Source organism: Oenanthe melanoleuca, chromosome Z (assembly GCF_029582105.1).
Source record: "Oenanthe melanoleuca isolate GR-GAL-2019-014 chromosome Z, OMel1.0, whole genome shotgun sequence".
Taxonomy (NCBI): Eukaryota; Metazoa; Chordata; class Aves; order Passeriformes; family Muscicapidae; genus Oenanthe; species Oenanthe melanoleuca.
In genome coordinates, this window is record NC_079362.1 from 36063901 (window position 1) to 36080313 (window position 16413).

General features: G+C 40.1%; 1 protein-coding gene across 10 annotated transcripts in view; it reads left to right on the top strand.

Moving 5' to 3' along the window:
- SEMA4D (semaphorin 4D) overlaps positions 1-16413 on the top strand; it is a 99982-nt gene that overhangs the window by 75518 nt on the left and 8051 nt on the right. For 7 of the 10 annotated variants that reach the window (XM_056513232.1, XM_056513227.1, XM_056513231.1 and 4 more), the window contains 4 exons: positions 375-490; positions 4202-4374; positions 4605-4648; positions 5766-8705. In XM_056513232.1, the coding sequence (XP_056369207.1) occupies positions 375-490; positions 4202-4374; positions 4605-4648; positions 5766-6682 (1250 nt within the window). In that variant the 3' untranslated portion in view covers positions 6683-8705. Of the gene's footprint in view, positions 1-374; positions 491-4201; positions 4375-4604; positions 4649-5765; positions 8820-16413 lie in introns of those variants that run through there. The other 3 variants (XM_056513233.1, XM_056513234.1, XM_056513235.1) reach the window with 2 other exon arrangements.

Genomic DNA, 16413 nt, shown 5'->3' on the forward strand with positions numbered 1-16413 from the left:
CTTGAGACTTCTGTATTTGCAGTGCTTTTACACCAGCTAGTGTTTCAACACCAAAACAAAAGTAAGAACATAAGTAAGGTACCACAGTAAGTAGACAATCTTAGGTGCTTTGAAAAGGTATTGCAGGAAAAGAACTGCAAAGCTTCAGTGAGATCAACAAAACCACACAATATAATCCCCAACTGGTCATTCTGTGTACCAAATTGTTATTCTTGCTCAGAGGTCCTGATGATGGCAAGTTTAACAGTTGCCTGTGACACAAAGTTGTGCTGCTGAACAGCAAGGAGATTATTGAGACACCTTACAGCAATTGTGAAGGCTTTTTTCTTGCCTTTTTTTCCAAGGCTGTTAAACATATTGCTCTGTTGTTTCAGATCGAGGAGCCCTGCACAAAGCTATCAGTTATGAAAATGGAATGCATATTATTGAAGAAACACAGCTTTTCCCAAATTTTGAACCAGTCCAAACTCTCTTGCTTTCATCCAAAACAGTAAGTGGTGTAAGCATCGCAACATTCATCTCCTTTTGTTATTTCACAAAACTTTCTTTGTACCACTTTGACCTTGTGTCAAGAGACCATTGCTGTGCATGGAGCCCAAGGCTGCATTTGTAACCTGCCATGCTGCAGCAATCACATATTGCCTCCTGCATTTCAGTATTTTTGATAGGTGACAAGCTTCTGAAGGTATTTAGACATGGGGAATGGCTGGGGGAGCACAGGTATGCAGGTCTTCACTTGGTTTCCATGTGCAGAAGCAGGAAACTGTAAGGTGTTTTAAGAAAGCAATTGCAGGTTTGAAGTGATGTAAAAAACCTGACCCCTTGTGGCCACTGCGGATTTGTGAGGAAAAATCCACGGGGCTGAGGTTAGCAGAGGAGCTGTGTGTGGTTCTGAGGAAATAGACCTAAGAAGAGAGAACAATCTTCTAGCACAGGGACTCATAATTGTGTAGTTAATTGATTTCTGCTGTCCCAAATCTCGCAAACTCCTGCACGCTGGTTGTGCTATGAGAATAGTCACATCTGCAGCTGTGGGTGAGGACTTCTGGTGAGGTCTGTCTGCCCAGTGGGGCTCCAGCTGCAGCTCCAGCTGGATTGCACAAGAGCTGCTGCACACTCCAAACCTGGAAGCTGTCCTGCACTGTTTATCAGTTGCTTGGTTTAATCCTATAGTGTTTTTGTGACAGTAGAAGGATGTTCACCATGTGTAGTTTGTACATGAGTTAGGTTTTTGCCCCTAGTTACCAAGTTCTTCACGTGCATTAATTTATCTGTCCATGTGACTTGTAGCATCAATGAGAGTTTCTGGGTTTCATAAAGAATGAATCCCTCTTTTGAAGTATCTAATAATAATACCAACATTCAGTAGCTATCTACTTAAGTGCTCTGCAGCTTAGGGAGTTAGAATACTTTGAGACAGCTTTTACTTTTGTGTGATGTTTAATAAAAGTTTGCATGTCAACATGATCAGCTCAGTGGAACAGAACTTTATGTCATAATTTTTACAAGCTCATTCTGCATGCTTATTTATCCTTTCATGCTTATAATAGAAAGAAAGAACAGTATGTTTTTGCTAGACAAAAGAAAATCAGGATTAAGAATGTCTGTGCTTAGTTTTGCATAAACGTGTTTGTATTATTTTTGTATGATACATCACACTGACAACTCACTCATCTGTGCAGGTGTTATGTGTGTGTATATATATGTACACACACACAAACCATTTGTTTAATCTGCAAAAAAAGTTTCAAATTACTTCCTTTGACAGGAAGTTTTGGAATTTGCTCTGTCATAGAGGATAATGATAGATAACTCTTCTAATATATATATGCTAATCCCCATTCTTCTAATTGTGGGACCATTCTTATACTGGCTTAATGATGATTTGCTTATTTCAGGAGGGTGCAAAGAAAGAGATGGACATTAAGCCTGATACCAAATACATATCATGTAGCAATTTCAGCACATATTTGGAAGAGTACTGTAGGAATAATAGCATTGAATTTATTCACTCTGGGTCCAGGTGCCACTTACTCACTGAAGTAACGCTGCCCAGTACATTCCTGTAAAACCAGCAGTCCTTTTCAGTGATGGGGAGTGGGGAGTGGGAGGTTAGGTCAGCTGCCAGAGTCATGGTAACTGTATACTCACAGTACCACCCAAGCAGGGATTCCTGCTGCTTCCCAGCCTGAAGACACAAGTTTCTGCTTTCACAGTCAGTGGCTGCTGAAGTCCATCACAGAGCTGGTATTGTGTTACATGTCATGGTATCCCTCACTGGTGGACTAACCACAGAAGGGTAATAATTACCCTGAGAGGAGGCTTTAGACCTCTCTGGACTCAGAGTCCTTTCTGAGTGCATTTTCCAATAGTCTCTAGGTTCTTCCCATAGTGTATGGAGGGTGGTGGAAAGTCAGATGAGCCTACAGCAGATCATCTTAACTCCTGCTTGACTAGAAGGTGTGTCTGGATTTTTTTTAAAATGGTTTCCTCAGCTCACTGCCTATTCTGTGAACTCTTGGATGTATGAGCTGGGAAACATGCCAGGACACCACAACCCTTGCACAGTGTTGCACTGTTGCAGTGTTATCCAGCAGAGCACTAAAGTGGTAAACAGTGCTTGGTGCACTGTGGAGATCTTGAAGAAGAATGGGAAGCTTTTCCTAGGAAGTTGTATGTCTCCAACACTGTAAACTTCCTTCTGTGAGCATTCAGCATAACACTAATCTGTGTTAACTTTCAGGATGGAAGAATGATTTGACTGTTTGTTTGACTGTCGTTCAAACTGTATCTTTCAGCAATGCCAGCAAATTCTTCTTTGAAAGAAGAAGTTTTATCTTATATTTTCCAGTGTCAAGAGTTTCCCTGAAAGCTGTTTGCACACTTCATATGCAAGAAGGATTCAAACTAATTTGTGCTTGGTTTTGCATCTTCTTCCAGAGACTTCCTCCTGATCATTGCATTAAAGAGTCTGACCTGTTCAGAGTTTTTGTGGCAGAACCTCCTTACATCCTTAGTTGAAAGAGCAGAGTATCAGTGATTCCCAAAACCTAAATACAGCCTTAAGATGCTCTGTCAGTTCTTTTCTTGAAGGTTTATGATGTCAAGACTAATGCACCTGAACGGGAGATTAAGAATGTTTCTGTGATTTAAATCTTTCCTTGGATGTCGTCATTGCTTTGTGACCATACTCATGTCGCTAAGTCAAGCAGTCTCACTGCAGACATGACTGAGTACCTTTCTGTGCACTGAGATCTGTACAAGCTGCAGTACAAGAAGAGCCGTTCCAAACTTGGATCCAGCTCGTTTGCCTGGCAACTGCAATAGGGTGCTGATAAACCTGCTCGGTATTCTGCTCAGGATGAAGCCAGCCCACTGCTGAGGTGGGGTGTGCCATTCAGCTTTCTGTGCAGACCGTCTTAAAAGGAGTAGTGGGTCAGTCACTGTAGATTTGGGTTGCAGCACCCAAAGGCTTTTCTTGAGGCTTTGCCTGATAATATGTAAAGTTGCTGTACCTTTAGCCATCATTTCCCCCCCCCCAAGCTCTAAAGTGGATGAGTGAAACATGGCAGCTGCCTGCCTTTTGTAGTAAGGATGAGCGTGGTCTTTTTCTGCTGTGCTCTGGCTGCTTTGGGATCCCCAGCAGCAGTGGTTCAACAGCCATTGTGATTATTTTGCCCTTCCAGTTGTCTGGCTAGTTGCTGTTTCCTTTGAATTCTTAAGTATTCCTTAAGAAGCAGTTGACTCTTGTAAGGTTGACGCTGATGTGGCAGCAGAGACTGGCTGGCTAAAGAGCTGAAAGCAGTAGGGCTGCTTTGGATTAACAGGAGCAGCCCTACTCCCTGCTCAGTCTTGCATGTGCCAACTGCAGCCTTGTCACCAGTGCAGCCTTGCCTTGCCTGATAGAAGGATTATATTTCTGGAAAAGCTGATAAAGTCATAGTTAGACATGGTTACTTCCACATACCCATTACAGTTCTTTGCTGTCTTTTTGCACTTTGAGCATTGCTGCGATATTTCCAAGGTAACTTTCTAGAAATAAAAGCTAATGAAATACTTACTGTCCTGAGGTACCACTTTTTACAAAAAAGGCTGTATATATGCAGCTCTCTAATGACATTTAAATTGTTCCATGAATTGAGTTGTTTAGGTTTGAGAAAGTGATTGATTGTCTGTGATGTTTTTTGGTTGTTTTCTTTAGGGCAGAAGATACCTCTTTGCTGGTTCAAATTCTGGTGTGGTGCAGTCTCCTGTGGCATTCTGTGACAAATACACCACTTGTGTTGACTGTGTTTTAGCAAGGGATCCTTACTGTGCTTGGAAACCTCTTGAAGCTTCCTGCATTGATATTTTCAAAGAAGGTGAAAGGGAAAGGTAATAGTATCCTTTGATTACCTTACAATTAATAGTTACAATTAATATTTAATCAGTCTTGTCCCTTACTGATAATTGGAATTTTAAAAATTTAATGTTTACAAATACAGACTTTTTCCTATTCATTTATGTCTGCTAGTGCTGTTTAGATGTCTCTCATTAGTACAGAGGGATGGGCAGATTTTAGGAAACAAGATTTGAAGTTGTAATGGTTGGACTTCCTTTTGCAGGAACTGGATTCAAAACATAGGTGGAGATGCATCTTCTTGTTCTGGTGAGTTAGTCTTCAAACAGTTCCTTTGTATGTCTAGGTAGAGTGATGAAAGTTCTGTTTAGTTCAGCTTTGCTTTTGTGATTATCTGGACATTCATTTACATTTTAATATGTATGGGATTCTGCTTTGAATATTTGAGCATCTGTACAACCTGCATGTTGTTTTAAAAACTGTCTGTGTTTGTATGCATTTCAGTGTGCAGTGCACAACCCCCTGAAATGAATGGGGGCACCTCAACAGTGACTTGTGAATGAAAGCAATACCAGAAGTACTTCTATTGCAGAGGCCTCTGTCTCTTTGATGCAGCATTTGACATTCTACTGTGAGCTTTGACAAGTGCTTGGTTATTGCTGCTAGATCAGATTAAATTAGTCTGAAAAAATACCTGGTTTAATGGTGAGAGGGGAGGGGAAACTTAGAACATGATATAGAGCAGCTGAAGTACCTTCCACAGTGCTTTAAAATAAGTAACCACAGGTTTTTTTCTTTATTGTGTGCACTGCTGCCGCCAGATCAAGGAGAGCATAAAGTGGAGTAGAGTTACAGGATATTTTAGCTGCAGTAAAAAAAGCTCTTAAGAGTTTGATGTACTCACTTTTTATTTCTAATCCAAGCAAAGCATGGATCACCATAAGAACTTTGCTTGTTACTTTTTTTTATTGACTTACAGGGTGCCAAAAGTTGTGGATGTGCCATAAGTGCAAATACCCATTTTTTCAGAAGAGAGTTCCTAGTTGAGTTTCCTCTTGGATACTTTGTAGTTGCTGCTTTACTTAAAATGCACTGATTGGATATAATGTAAGACCAAATACAGTATCTTTCCCAGACAACGACTTCTCAGGTGCACAGTCAGTTGTGCATCAGTGAGATCTCACCTTTATCTAGACGTGGAGGCCATCTTAGAGTTGAGGTGTCCTATCTCTTAGTTTGTCTTGATGTTCCACGTGCAGCTTGGTATTCCACTGAGATTCTTGCATGCTGTCCACCTGGTCTTGTGAGGTGAATACCATAGTCTTCATGCTTCCAGTAAGACTGTAACGCAGTCTGGGGAAGCTGTACAGATTAGAGCAAACTGGAATCATTGCTGATACTCTGCACATTTATTTTGATGTTCCAGATAAAGTAAGAGAGAATCCCCTACAGCATACATTCAAGCATGGGAGCACAGCAGAACTCAAGTGTTCTCAAAAGTCCAATCTGGCACAGGTAGTTTGGAAGTTCAAAGATGATGTGCTGAGAGTGGAGAGTCCCAAGTACCGTCTACTGGAGAAGGCACTGCTCATCTTCAATTTATCGGAAGGAGACAGTGGTGTTTACCAATGTTTGTCAGAAGAAAAAGTGAAAAATAAGAAATTTTCTCAAGTGTTGGCTAAGCATGTTTTGGAACTGAAAAAAATGCAGCATACCACAGTGGGCCCCACCACGACAGCCGCACCAACAGAAGGTAATAGTGATGTGCCAAAAGTATCAGCCATATCAACCGAGGGGTCCACTGCTCGCATCTCAACCACTCACATGGTACCAGCAACGACCGCAAGGATATTAACAAAGCCCATTGGCCCTGTCCCAACAAGTGTAGCCTCCAACACAGAGCTCTTCAATTCAATTCCTGATGCAGTCCCAGAAAAGACAATGTTCCTCAAGTCAAATGATAACTTCCTGTTGATGTTCCTCTTCCTCTTCTTTTTCATTCTCTTTTTGTGCCTGCTCTCCTACAACTGTTACAAAGGCTACTTGCCAGGGCAGTGCTTGAAATTTCGCTCTGTCATGCTGCTTGGCAAGAAGAAAACGAAGTCAGATTTTTCTGATTGCGAGCAAAGTGTGAAAGAGACGCTGGTGGAGCAGGGCAGTGTCAGCCACCAGAGCGGGGAGCAGCCCAAGCCCGCGCATGACACTGGCTACGAGACGGAGCCCGACTGCGGCAACAGCCAGCTGCAGGCTGGGGATTCACAGGCGTCCCGCGAGGCCAAGGACAAGCCCTTCGACGTCAAGTGCGAGCTCAAGTATGCCGACTCGGACGTGGAGGGGGACTGAAGGACCCCACCAGCGTCCCTCTCAGTGGCAGAAGTGAGCTGTGGTCCTGCGGCTGGCTATTTGAGCACGGAGAGCCTGGGTGTGACAGCTAAGCCATAGCAGGGGTTACATGCTTAAGCTGTACAGCAAGCCAATTTTCATTCAGATCCAAACAAATTAGAGAGAGGTGTACTTGTCTGGAGACCATAGCATCTTGTGTTGTACTGTTGTTTTCTCTGTTTTTTAAAAACGGCCAGTTTCAGATCACCACTTGTTTATTCCCCAGTTTTGCCCCGCCACTGAGCACTTTGCTCTAGTGAAGCTACTTGCTTGTTCTTTGGCCATATTCTATGATAGAGTAAAAGTAACTTTATAATTCAGTTGGCTTTAAAAAGTACTTCAGTCTTCACATATTTTTAGTTGCCATTAAAAAAAAGATCTAGTTTCATTTTAATTCCAAATTGGAAATTAAGTTTAGTTTATCAGATTGGTAAATTATAGACTTTTGTCCAGATTGGGACATTTTTTTTCTTTGCTTCTAGTGATTGTTTTTAGTTTTATGCTTTGTGTTATGGCACACTAGATCTCTTTAGTTGGTTAAAGTTAATTTTTTTAACTGCTCTATAAGTATCTTAGATTTTAAGGTATAATGGGGATAGCATTGCCTTGATTTGTGTAAGACTCAGGGATAATCTTGTTTAAAGGCTCTTTTCTTTGCTGCTTTCTAGAAATGTAGGTACAACAATATCAGTACAAAACATGGAGTAAGTGGGGAATGGGGAAGGAGGAAAAATGTTTTTGGTTTTTTTTTTTGTTTGTTTGTTTGTTTTTTTTTCCTATTGTTTTTTCTTTTTTTTTCCTCCCCCCCACCAGCCAGACAGCTGGACATAGTCACATTTTATTTTCTATACAAAACTGGATTTATTTTTTTTCTTTAGTTTATAGAACAGTACAGGCAAGCAACTGTCAGTTAGCAGTGACACGGAAAGAGATTTCTTGCATTGTGGAAGCAAAACAGGAATCAAGAAGAATTAACTCCAACAATTCAGCTAGTGACTCGCTGGAATGGACTGTTAGGACACAGCCTGATGAGAATACGTTGCTGATTTTTTTCTTCTTTTCAGATTGAGAAATAACTCAGCTTCTTTTTGTGACAAATACTTGCAGCATCACCCTTTCTGGATGATATCTTCACTCTCCTATGCAACTGGAGACTGAAACTGGAGCTGCTTAAACAATCAGTCCTTTGAACTGTTTATGTGAATCATGCCTGCTAACGTGAAAGTGTGCATTTGTTCTCAGCCTGGTTCACAGCAGCACTGTTTGTCTGTAAAAGCATTTTATGTGTGCAGTACAGTCCTGAAGAATTGTTCCTCTCACTGCTTCTTTCTGTAAATATTGCTAGAAGTAGAATACATTTTAACAGTAAATAGCAGTATGCCTGGGCTGCTTTTCTGTGTTGAACCTTCATGCAAACATAATTTAGACCATCTTAGTGTAAACAGTTTATATTTTATAAGATTCAGTTTGGTTTTATTTTTCTATTTTTAATTATGTACATATAACAGAATAAATATTAAAATAAATTGTATTACATCTTGGCTTTTCTGAAACATGACACAATGACAGTGCTTTCCATTTGGCAAGCACTACTGTTCCTTGTGATTTCCTTTGGGGGGAATATAAAAACTCAGTAATTAATTTGAAGCAGCCCCTCAGCTTTAATTGAATGGGTTATAACCCAGGGTGGGGAGATGGGAAGGATGGGAGAAAAACAACATGGGTGAAGGAGGAAAGTGCTCTTCTCTAGGGGCATAGGGACACTTTGTCTTATTACCTTTCTAAACTCATGTGTTCTTTTTGCATTATTTCTTCATTGTGTGATGTGTTTCTTGCAATTTCTTTCCTTAGTACCCTTTTACTTTCTTTTCTGTCCTCTTCTGTCACACAGCCTCATCTCCTATACCTTTCCCTCCTACTGGTACCTCCTTTTTGTCCTGTGTGGGAAGTGGTTCACCTCCTTCACCCACCAGTACCCAGCCTGATGTTTGGTCTAGCAAAGACCCCGTAAAGGTCATGTTGTTGCCACCTTTCCTAAGTGACCAGGTACAGCATGTTAGTGTCCGGGGATCCTTCTACCTCTTCTGCCAAGCCACAGGTAAGCTGGAGGACCCCTGTATAAGCCAGCACTTTCTGCATTAAAGGTTTAGCCATTGTCACATGTACTGTATAAATCTTACTTTCGTGATTTTTGAGGGGAAAATCAAGGACAAAGAGAGACAGTATCAGGATGCTAACATGCTCTAACCAAGAATAAGTCACTGCGAGTACATAATGTATAATGGAGGCTCTGATTCAGCAACCCACTCTAGCATATTAGTAGTCAGTTGATTTTATTAGGCTCCCTTGCATGCTGAAGGAGTTCAGTGAATCAGGATTGCATATGCAGTTTAAAAAATACATTTTTATTGGATTTGAACTTAGCATTGAACTTATTTTCTGGACCGGGTCAGTCATTCCTTTTTCCATCTTATTTCAAATGGTGAAGTACATACAGTAATAACAACTTCCATTTTATAACAGATATATTTTCTGAGGTGTGCAGAAGGACAAAGCTATTTTTTCCATAGCAATTCAGACATTTTTTCCAGTTTTTGTTTGCATTGTTTCAAATTACAATTTGTAATTGCTGGTTTAAACTAAGTGTGATTCAATGGATTGAAACAGGTCTTCATATGTAAGCTTTTTATTTAAAAAAAGAAATTGTATCGATTGAATAATTTTAAAAAGTAGTGTTGTTCCATATTGGCATCTCTGTTAGTGTTACGTGGAATCAGATCAAAATGCCTAAGTCTTTATTAGCATGGATCTTAACAAGGGCACTATTTGTATTTCCATGGCTAAAAAGAACAACAGTGGGATGAAGGTTCTTGCATAGAATAGAATCATTTAGCTGGAAAGCACTTTACAGCAGTAACTTTTTCTTTTTTTGTGATAGGCAATTTGGAAACTTGATTGTCACCATGAAAAATAAAGTTACAATAGCACAAAAGTTTTAAACAGATAATAATTAATAATCTTGTTTGATAATTGTGCTGCAGATCTAGACTTTGTTTTAGAATTAATTGTGCCCATCTTAACATGATGCTGCTCTTAAAAATTGTCAGCAATTGTATTTGCCTTGGTAGTGAACTTAAGACGGGAGGCGCGGTGTGTCAGCGTGTGGACTCCATTCCTCAGGAGGTGTTGGAGTGAATAGTGGAAGAAACTCCAACAACCACCTGATGTTCAAGGGTTGCAGTAATGGCACAGGTGGGGCCAAGGTGACCGAGCTATGGAACCACTTCTAATGCCTCCCAAAGCAGGGAAGGACTGGACTTTGCATTATGGATAGAGCTTTTGGTTCCTTTGGGAAGCAAGGCAGTTGGCTGACACATCACACTCTTCCCTTACCCAGAATTACTATTTAAGTCTCTTGATTTAAAAAATGAACAAACCAGCAAACGCAAACCAGTACACTGACCTGGTGCAGATATTTGTGTCTTTCAGGGTCCTGCATGTGAGGATATGTCATCCTGGGTGGGGGGTAGCTAAATAATTACTTTTGCAAGGAAGGTCTCTGTTTGGATTTGTTCAAATTTGTTCAGTATCTGTTGATATTTCTTTATATTAGCATAGCTTTAGTGGAACTTGATTTCTTTCAGCTATGGATGTAATGTAAAATGTGCTTGCTAGGAGCAAAAAGGTTAAAGGAGACTGGCAGAGAGTTAAATGTTCTGCCTGGTTGTCTGCAAAAACTGATATGGCATCAGTAAGTGTATGATGCAAATACACAGATTGCAACATCATCCAGTAAAAACCTCAAAGCTTATTTTTAATTAAGTTTCTTGCTTAATTGTTATTTTATCAGAATTGTTGAATCTCTTCCTTTTTTAATTGTAAATATCTGTTTCAAGCTGTCTGGAAACTCGGCAGGAGTTGGTGAGTTCTTTTGCTCATCTCTTACTCATCCCACATGTTTTAACCTGAAAGCTCGCCTAAGGATAGGACTTTACAAACCTCATAACTGGCTCATTTTCAGTAAAGTAAAGTTTAGATAGAGCACAAACAGCACTTGTGGCAAACTGCTTCATTTTTTCTGAAAACAAGTTTTCTCAAGCATGGAATACTCCTGTCCTTCTGGAAAAGGGAGGAATAAATCTCCCTTCACAAATTTTCTCCCAATTCATCTCTCACTACTTCCCCAAATATTCTCTCACATTTCTTCAGAGACCTGTCTGTCATATATGCATGGGCAAACATTAGGTTTCTTGTGTACTTTCTCTAATAGAAATTTTCTCTCCCATTACAGAATTTTAAAAACTTTTAGAGGCAGTTCAGCCAAGTTTCAAATAAATTGAACAAAATACTACACCATCTGCTTCAGGGATGTGAGCTGGTGATGTATGCACCTGCTGTGTAATTTCTCTGGTGTGCTCTGTTGAAAATAGGTATAGTAGGAACAGGTTTTTTATAGAGTTTTGGTTCTGCTCGAAGGTGTTTCACTGGCGCATCCTCCCCCAGCTTTAGAGTAGTATCTCCATATCCGTAACTTCACAGACAAAATATGGTGAATGTGCTGTACAACAGTTTAAATGCTTCTGTAATCAGAAATGCTGGAAAACACTGTGCTTCACCTCGGGATCGAGCCTCTCTGTGTCCATGATGTCAAGATGACTCCCTCCCTTAGTTCGGCTGGAGATTTTTACATATTGGATTGTGTTCAGTCTTGTTAAAAACCCTGAGTAGTGTGAACATAAAAGTTCTGTGGACTTAGAAATACACTTTCAAGGAGTAACCATGGAGATACTGAGATGGGTAACTGATAACACCCCCATACAATGCCTGTTCCCTGTGGTTAGGCTATTTTAGAAGGAGTACAAGAAAGTTTCCCACATCTGTGGAAGAACAGATCCATAACTTGCAAGAATCAGAACTGAAAGTGGTTCACTAGAGATTCCTGTTTGGTGGAGCATGAAGTTGCACTGAAAGAGATGCCAGAAGGGTGGGAAAATACAAAACACAACACAGTGAAAATCAGAAACGCAGTGCGCTGCCCTTCAGCAGGACTGCTGCAGACTAAGTAGGACTCTCGGCACAGCACCTGCAGAGCGAGTCCAGAGGAGACCTGCCCCAGGCTTGTCCAGGTGCCTGAGGGCTGCCTGTGCTGGTGTCACCAAGTGCTGCTGCATCGCAGGTCTCAGCTGAAGGGCTCAAAGTCCATATGCCTTGCTGTCCCAGATTTCTATCCCCCAGGAGGAGGAAGTCGCCTGTTGGAGAATGACTTGCTCACAGAAATGAGCAGTTCATTCTTGGGTGAGGTTTTTTTGCATCATTTGCATGATTGCATCAGCCATGGTGCACTGGGGTGGTCTGGTATGGAGTAGAGCTCAGTCAGGAGAGGCATGGAGGTGAGCAGCATCCAGAGCAGAATGAGCCTGCCTAGGAACGTTCTTTGTGCTAGACAAAATGTTTGTCCAGAATGACAAATGACAGCATTTAAATTACAGAATGTCAGTATCTTATAATGGAATTTATTTGGGTTGTTACTTTTCCTTTTTTAGGAAAACACAAATAGCAATTTTTCATACACTTGTGTTTTATAACCACTTGAAATTGGTGAATGGCTCTTAATTATAGTTATGGACAGATACAATGTTAGTCTTTGAAACGTGATAATGGTTTAATTGGTAGCCTTGAAAGGAAAAGCTCTGCATCTTCCAGGACTAACCAATCATCTGCACAAATATTTCAAAACTTTATAAAATTTTCAAATTTTATGCAGTATATTTTGAGATTTACAGAGTGATGTTTTCCTGAAGCAATACCCACGGCTTTAATCTGTATGCTCAATAAATGGTCAGGCTACCTTTCCTGTGGGAATGTAAGTTTATACCTTGTTAAACAATTTCATATCCCACTTTATGAATTGTCTTTGGTGTTATATCACATGCTCTTTGACTTAATTTCAGTATATTTGTCTACAGTTATCTCGTAGCTGTTAATTCATCATTTTGTGGTTTTGTACCTTTTTTCAATTATTTCTGCACTGATTAAATATTGCTTAACAACACGGTGGCACTATAAAATCTTTCCTGTGTGCAGATCTCCAACATGCCACCTGTTTAATGTTATTTGGGATGCTTCTGGAAGACAGGTTGAAATTACCCATGCACTTGTTTTTGTTCCCCATGACAGCTACAGCCTGTGGACCTGTAATTAAAAATCTGTTGGTGTGGTGGCTGATAAATCGAATACTAATTTAGACCAAATTAATATTTTTTAATTTAGACCAAGTCATCTCTTTTTACTCTTTCAGCAGAAACTGCTACTGGAACTGTGTCAGCATTTTGTGTGCACTGTCCCCACAGTGGAAATGAAAATCTCATTTCCATCTTTTCAGTCATCTTCCTGCTAGATCTACCTAGAAAACAAAGCAAAAGCAGTAATTTGTCTTCTCTGGAGAATAGGAGTGATATGTTCTCCAGTTTTCTTCCCTTTATTTTAAAATTAAACATAGTAGCCTTGTTAGCTGATAGAATGGCCAAAAATAATTAGGCAAACACAAAGTGCCAGTTGTTCAGAGAAAGAGTGATTGGGCATTGGAATGGGCTGCTCAGGGAGGTGGTAGAGTCACCATCCCTGGAAGTATTTAAGGCAGGACTGGATGTGGCACTTAGTGCTGTGCTCTAGGTTATAAGGTGGTGTTAGGTTATATGTTGAAGTTGAGAATTGCAAAGTTCTAGTTAATTCTGTGATTCTGTGGAAGTGGAACCTAATTTTTTTTTTTTTTTGTGACAGTCCCTGGTTCTAGCTTACTAGTGCTTCATCAGATTTTTTCCTCACAGACCATTATCTAGGTTCCAGTTGCAAAACCTTTTTCTGGACATTCTCAGAGAGAATCTGAATAAATGCATGAACAATTGCCAATTGCATTTTTATCAAATGGGCCAGTCAGCCATTTTCCCAACCTGCTTTTAAAATTCCACTCCAAGACGGATGTCACGTCCTGCTTGCACCTACCTGTGCTGTGCATCACCTCTAGTGAGTGGCTGCTGCTTCCAGCTCTCACGTGGTTCACGTTTCGCAGGAAGCACTTCCTGCTTTTCATCTGCCATAGTAAGGCTGCATAAGCTTGTGGTGTTGTTACACAAAGGGATGGGTAATTTAATGAAGCACCAGGTGTCTGAAGGACATCATGCATTCTTCATCAGTATGATATACTTGGTATTGGAAGTAATATCCTTTGGTATTTCAGAGAGGTCTGTTTTCTTGGCTTTTTTTTTTCCATTTCTGTCAAGCTTGTCATCTGGAATGAATTGCCCTACTTTTAACAATCAAACACCAACAAAAAAAATGCACCCCAGTTAGAGGGAGTACAGGCTATGTAACTTGCACGCTATTTTCAGAAAATTGCAAAGATACGTTTCTCAGTTTAAAAATTTCCCCCTCTTCCCCCCTCCCCCCCACTTTTCCGATCAGCTACCCTCTGATAATCATACTGATTTATTATTTTGGTATCTTATCAGCAGCAATGACTGAGACTCCTACAACTCAAGAAACTATGACCAGCCCTAAATCTTTAATTCACATACTGAGCAGTGCTGGTGGTAATGTTTTGTATTAATGATTGACTAACCTCTTCCTAGACTAACTTTGATGTCTGTTTTTTTAAAAAAAATCTTCCTGCATCCAGATTATAGTGCCTTTTTAAAACCTAATCCCTGCTCCAGATGAGAGCTTCCTGTATGATCTTCATTTTCAGAAATCTGGGATGTTTGCTTCCGCAGCTTTCAGCAAAGCTGCAAGCTTGATAACAAGCATTAAATCCAGATGCTGTTCTTAATCTGATGCACGTGGTGAGCTTTGAAAGAGGTTCTGGTGTGTATCGGGTTATACAAGGGAGTTTTTTTTCCTTTCCCTTCCCTTTGGATAGCCTCTGTTAGCAGTTCTTTGTCTAGATTGCAGGAATTTGCATAAAAGACTTTTTGTTACCCTGGTAGAATTTCTTTCTGGGATACCTGTTGGTTATCTTCACAGGATTTCAATTTGCTGTCAATTTAGAGAAATTAATAGCTGGGATGTAGGTTTTCTAATGGCTCCTACTTTTGTAGCAACTCCTCTGCCTTATAAGTGTTTCTATGAATATAGGGAAGCCATACTGAAATGCTACCCTTCAAGAACTGTGTTACAAATGAGGAAGACCCTGTGCTGAATCACCACCATTGCTCAGATTTTACAATGCACCTTCACTGGGCTGCTTTTGAAATCTCTCCACAGTTGCACACGGCAGTGCTTGGCACAAGGAGCCAGCTGGGCCAGCTTTCCCTCTTGCTCCCCCTACCTTATGTCACTGAGCTCTCTTTTAAGCCATAATCTACTTCTTTTAAATTAGTGTCTCCAAGCTGTCTTGAAAACCATATGTCTATTAGGATGTGATGTGTACATGGCAAATGCTTAATTTGGTCCAGTTTAGCAGGGCGCATCCCCATGCCGCTCTGAATCTGTAGCTGTGTACTGCAGTTCTTTAAGTCTGGTTTTATTTACTTTCCTTCTTTTAACCTTAGGTTAAATTTACACCAATAACCCAGTGAATGCAGTCAGACTGTGGGTGAAAGATTACAAGCAGTTGCAGTGGTTTGAGTTTCTGTGCTAACAATGGTGGTTGAATTTTTTGTCTCATGGGAAATAATGAGAAAATGTCATCTGAGTATTAAATACGTAGTTTTTGTAACCCAGTCTGATTTGACATAGGTCAGAGAACCCATTCTGCTGGCAGAAACTACCCAGGCCATTACTACTCTGGCCATTACTATCTGTGCATTATCATCTCATTCAAACTACTGAAAACAGAGAAAATGAAATCTGTGTGGAAAGAAGCAAACACTTCCACAGACACTGGAAATTTTGAAGGGCTTATGCAAAGAAAAGGATTGTTCAGATAATGCCACAAAGTTTCCTGTATTTCTGTTTGATAACTGATTATTCCCCTTCTAAAATTATCAAGATGGTGAAGTTGATTTAATCACATGTAATGCATTTCATGGCTGCTTAGACTTATGTACTTAGCCTGGTGTGCTGTTTAATTCTCTGCTTGATTATTATGTTTTAATAAAATTATTTTTTTAAATCTTTCAATTATTCCTAACATGGATAGCAAAGTAAGTAGATCAGGTCAGAAACTTGTATTTTAAAGGCACTAGACATGTAATCAATTTGCATTATAGTGACAGTAAAAAAAAAGTATATGTTCATATTATTTTACTTTATCTTCAAAAATATTCCTCTAACCATTATATCTCAGTCTGAATTTCTCACCACAGAGTTATAGAAAATCTGCATTTAACAAATGTGATTCAAAATTTTTGCAGATGAAACTGTTTCACAGTGTATTTTTTTCTATTGATCCATCCTGAAAATGAAATCAAAGTAGAGAAGGTAATTGCCTGAAAATTGGAAACAAGCTGCACTGAAACAGGATCAGGAAAACCCTGTGTACTGCTTGCACCTAGATATTGCTGTCAACCAGTGTAAGTGGGGATGAGTGTGTATCTCTGGGGATTTCCAGTGCTTCTGACTGCACAGAAAAACAACAGAAGGGTAAAATTGCCTAGTTGCACTTCATAAGGGGCCAATCTGAACCAATGCAGCTTGCAAAATTTCATGTAGAAGGAAATTGCTGCATTTTATTCTCTTGGTGAAGTGTGGATGTA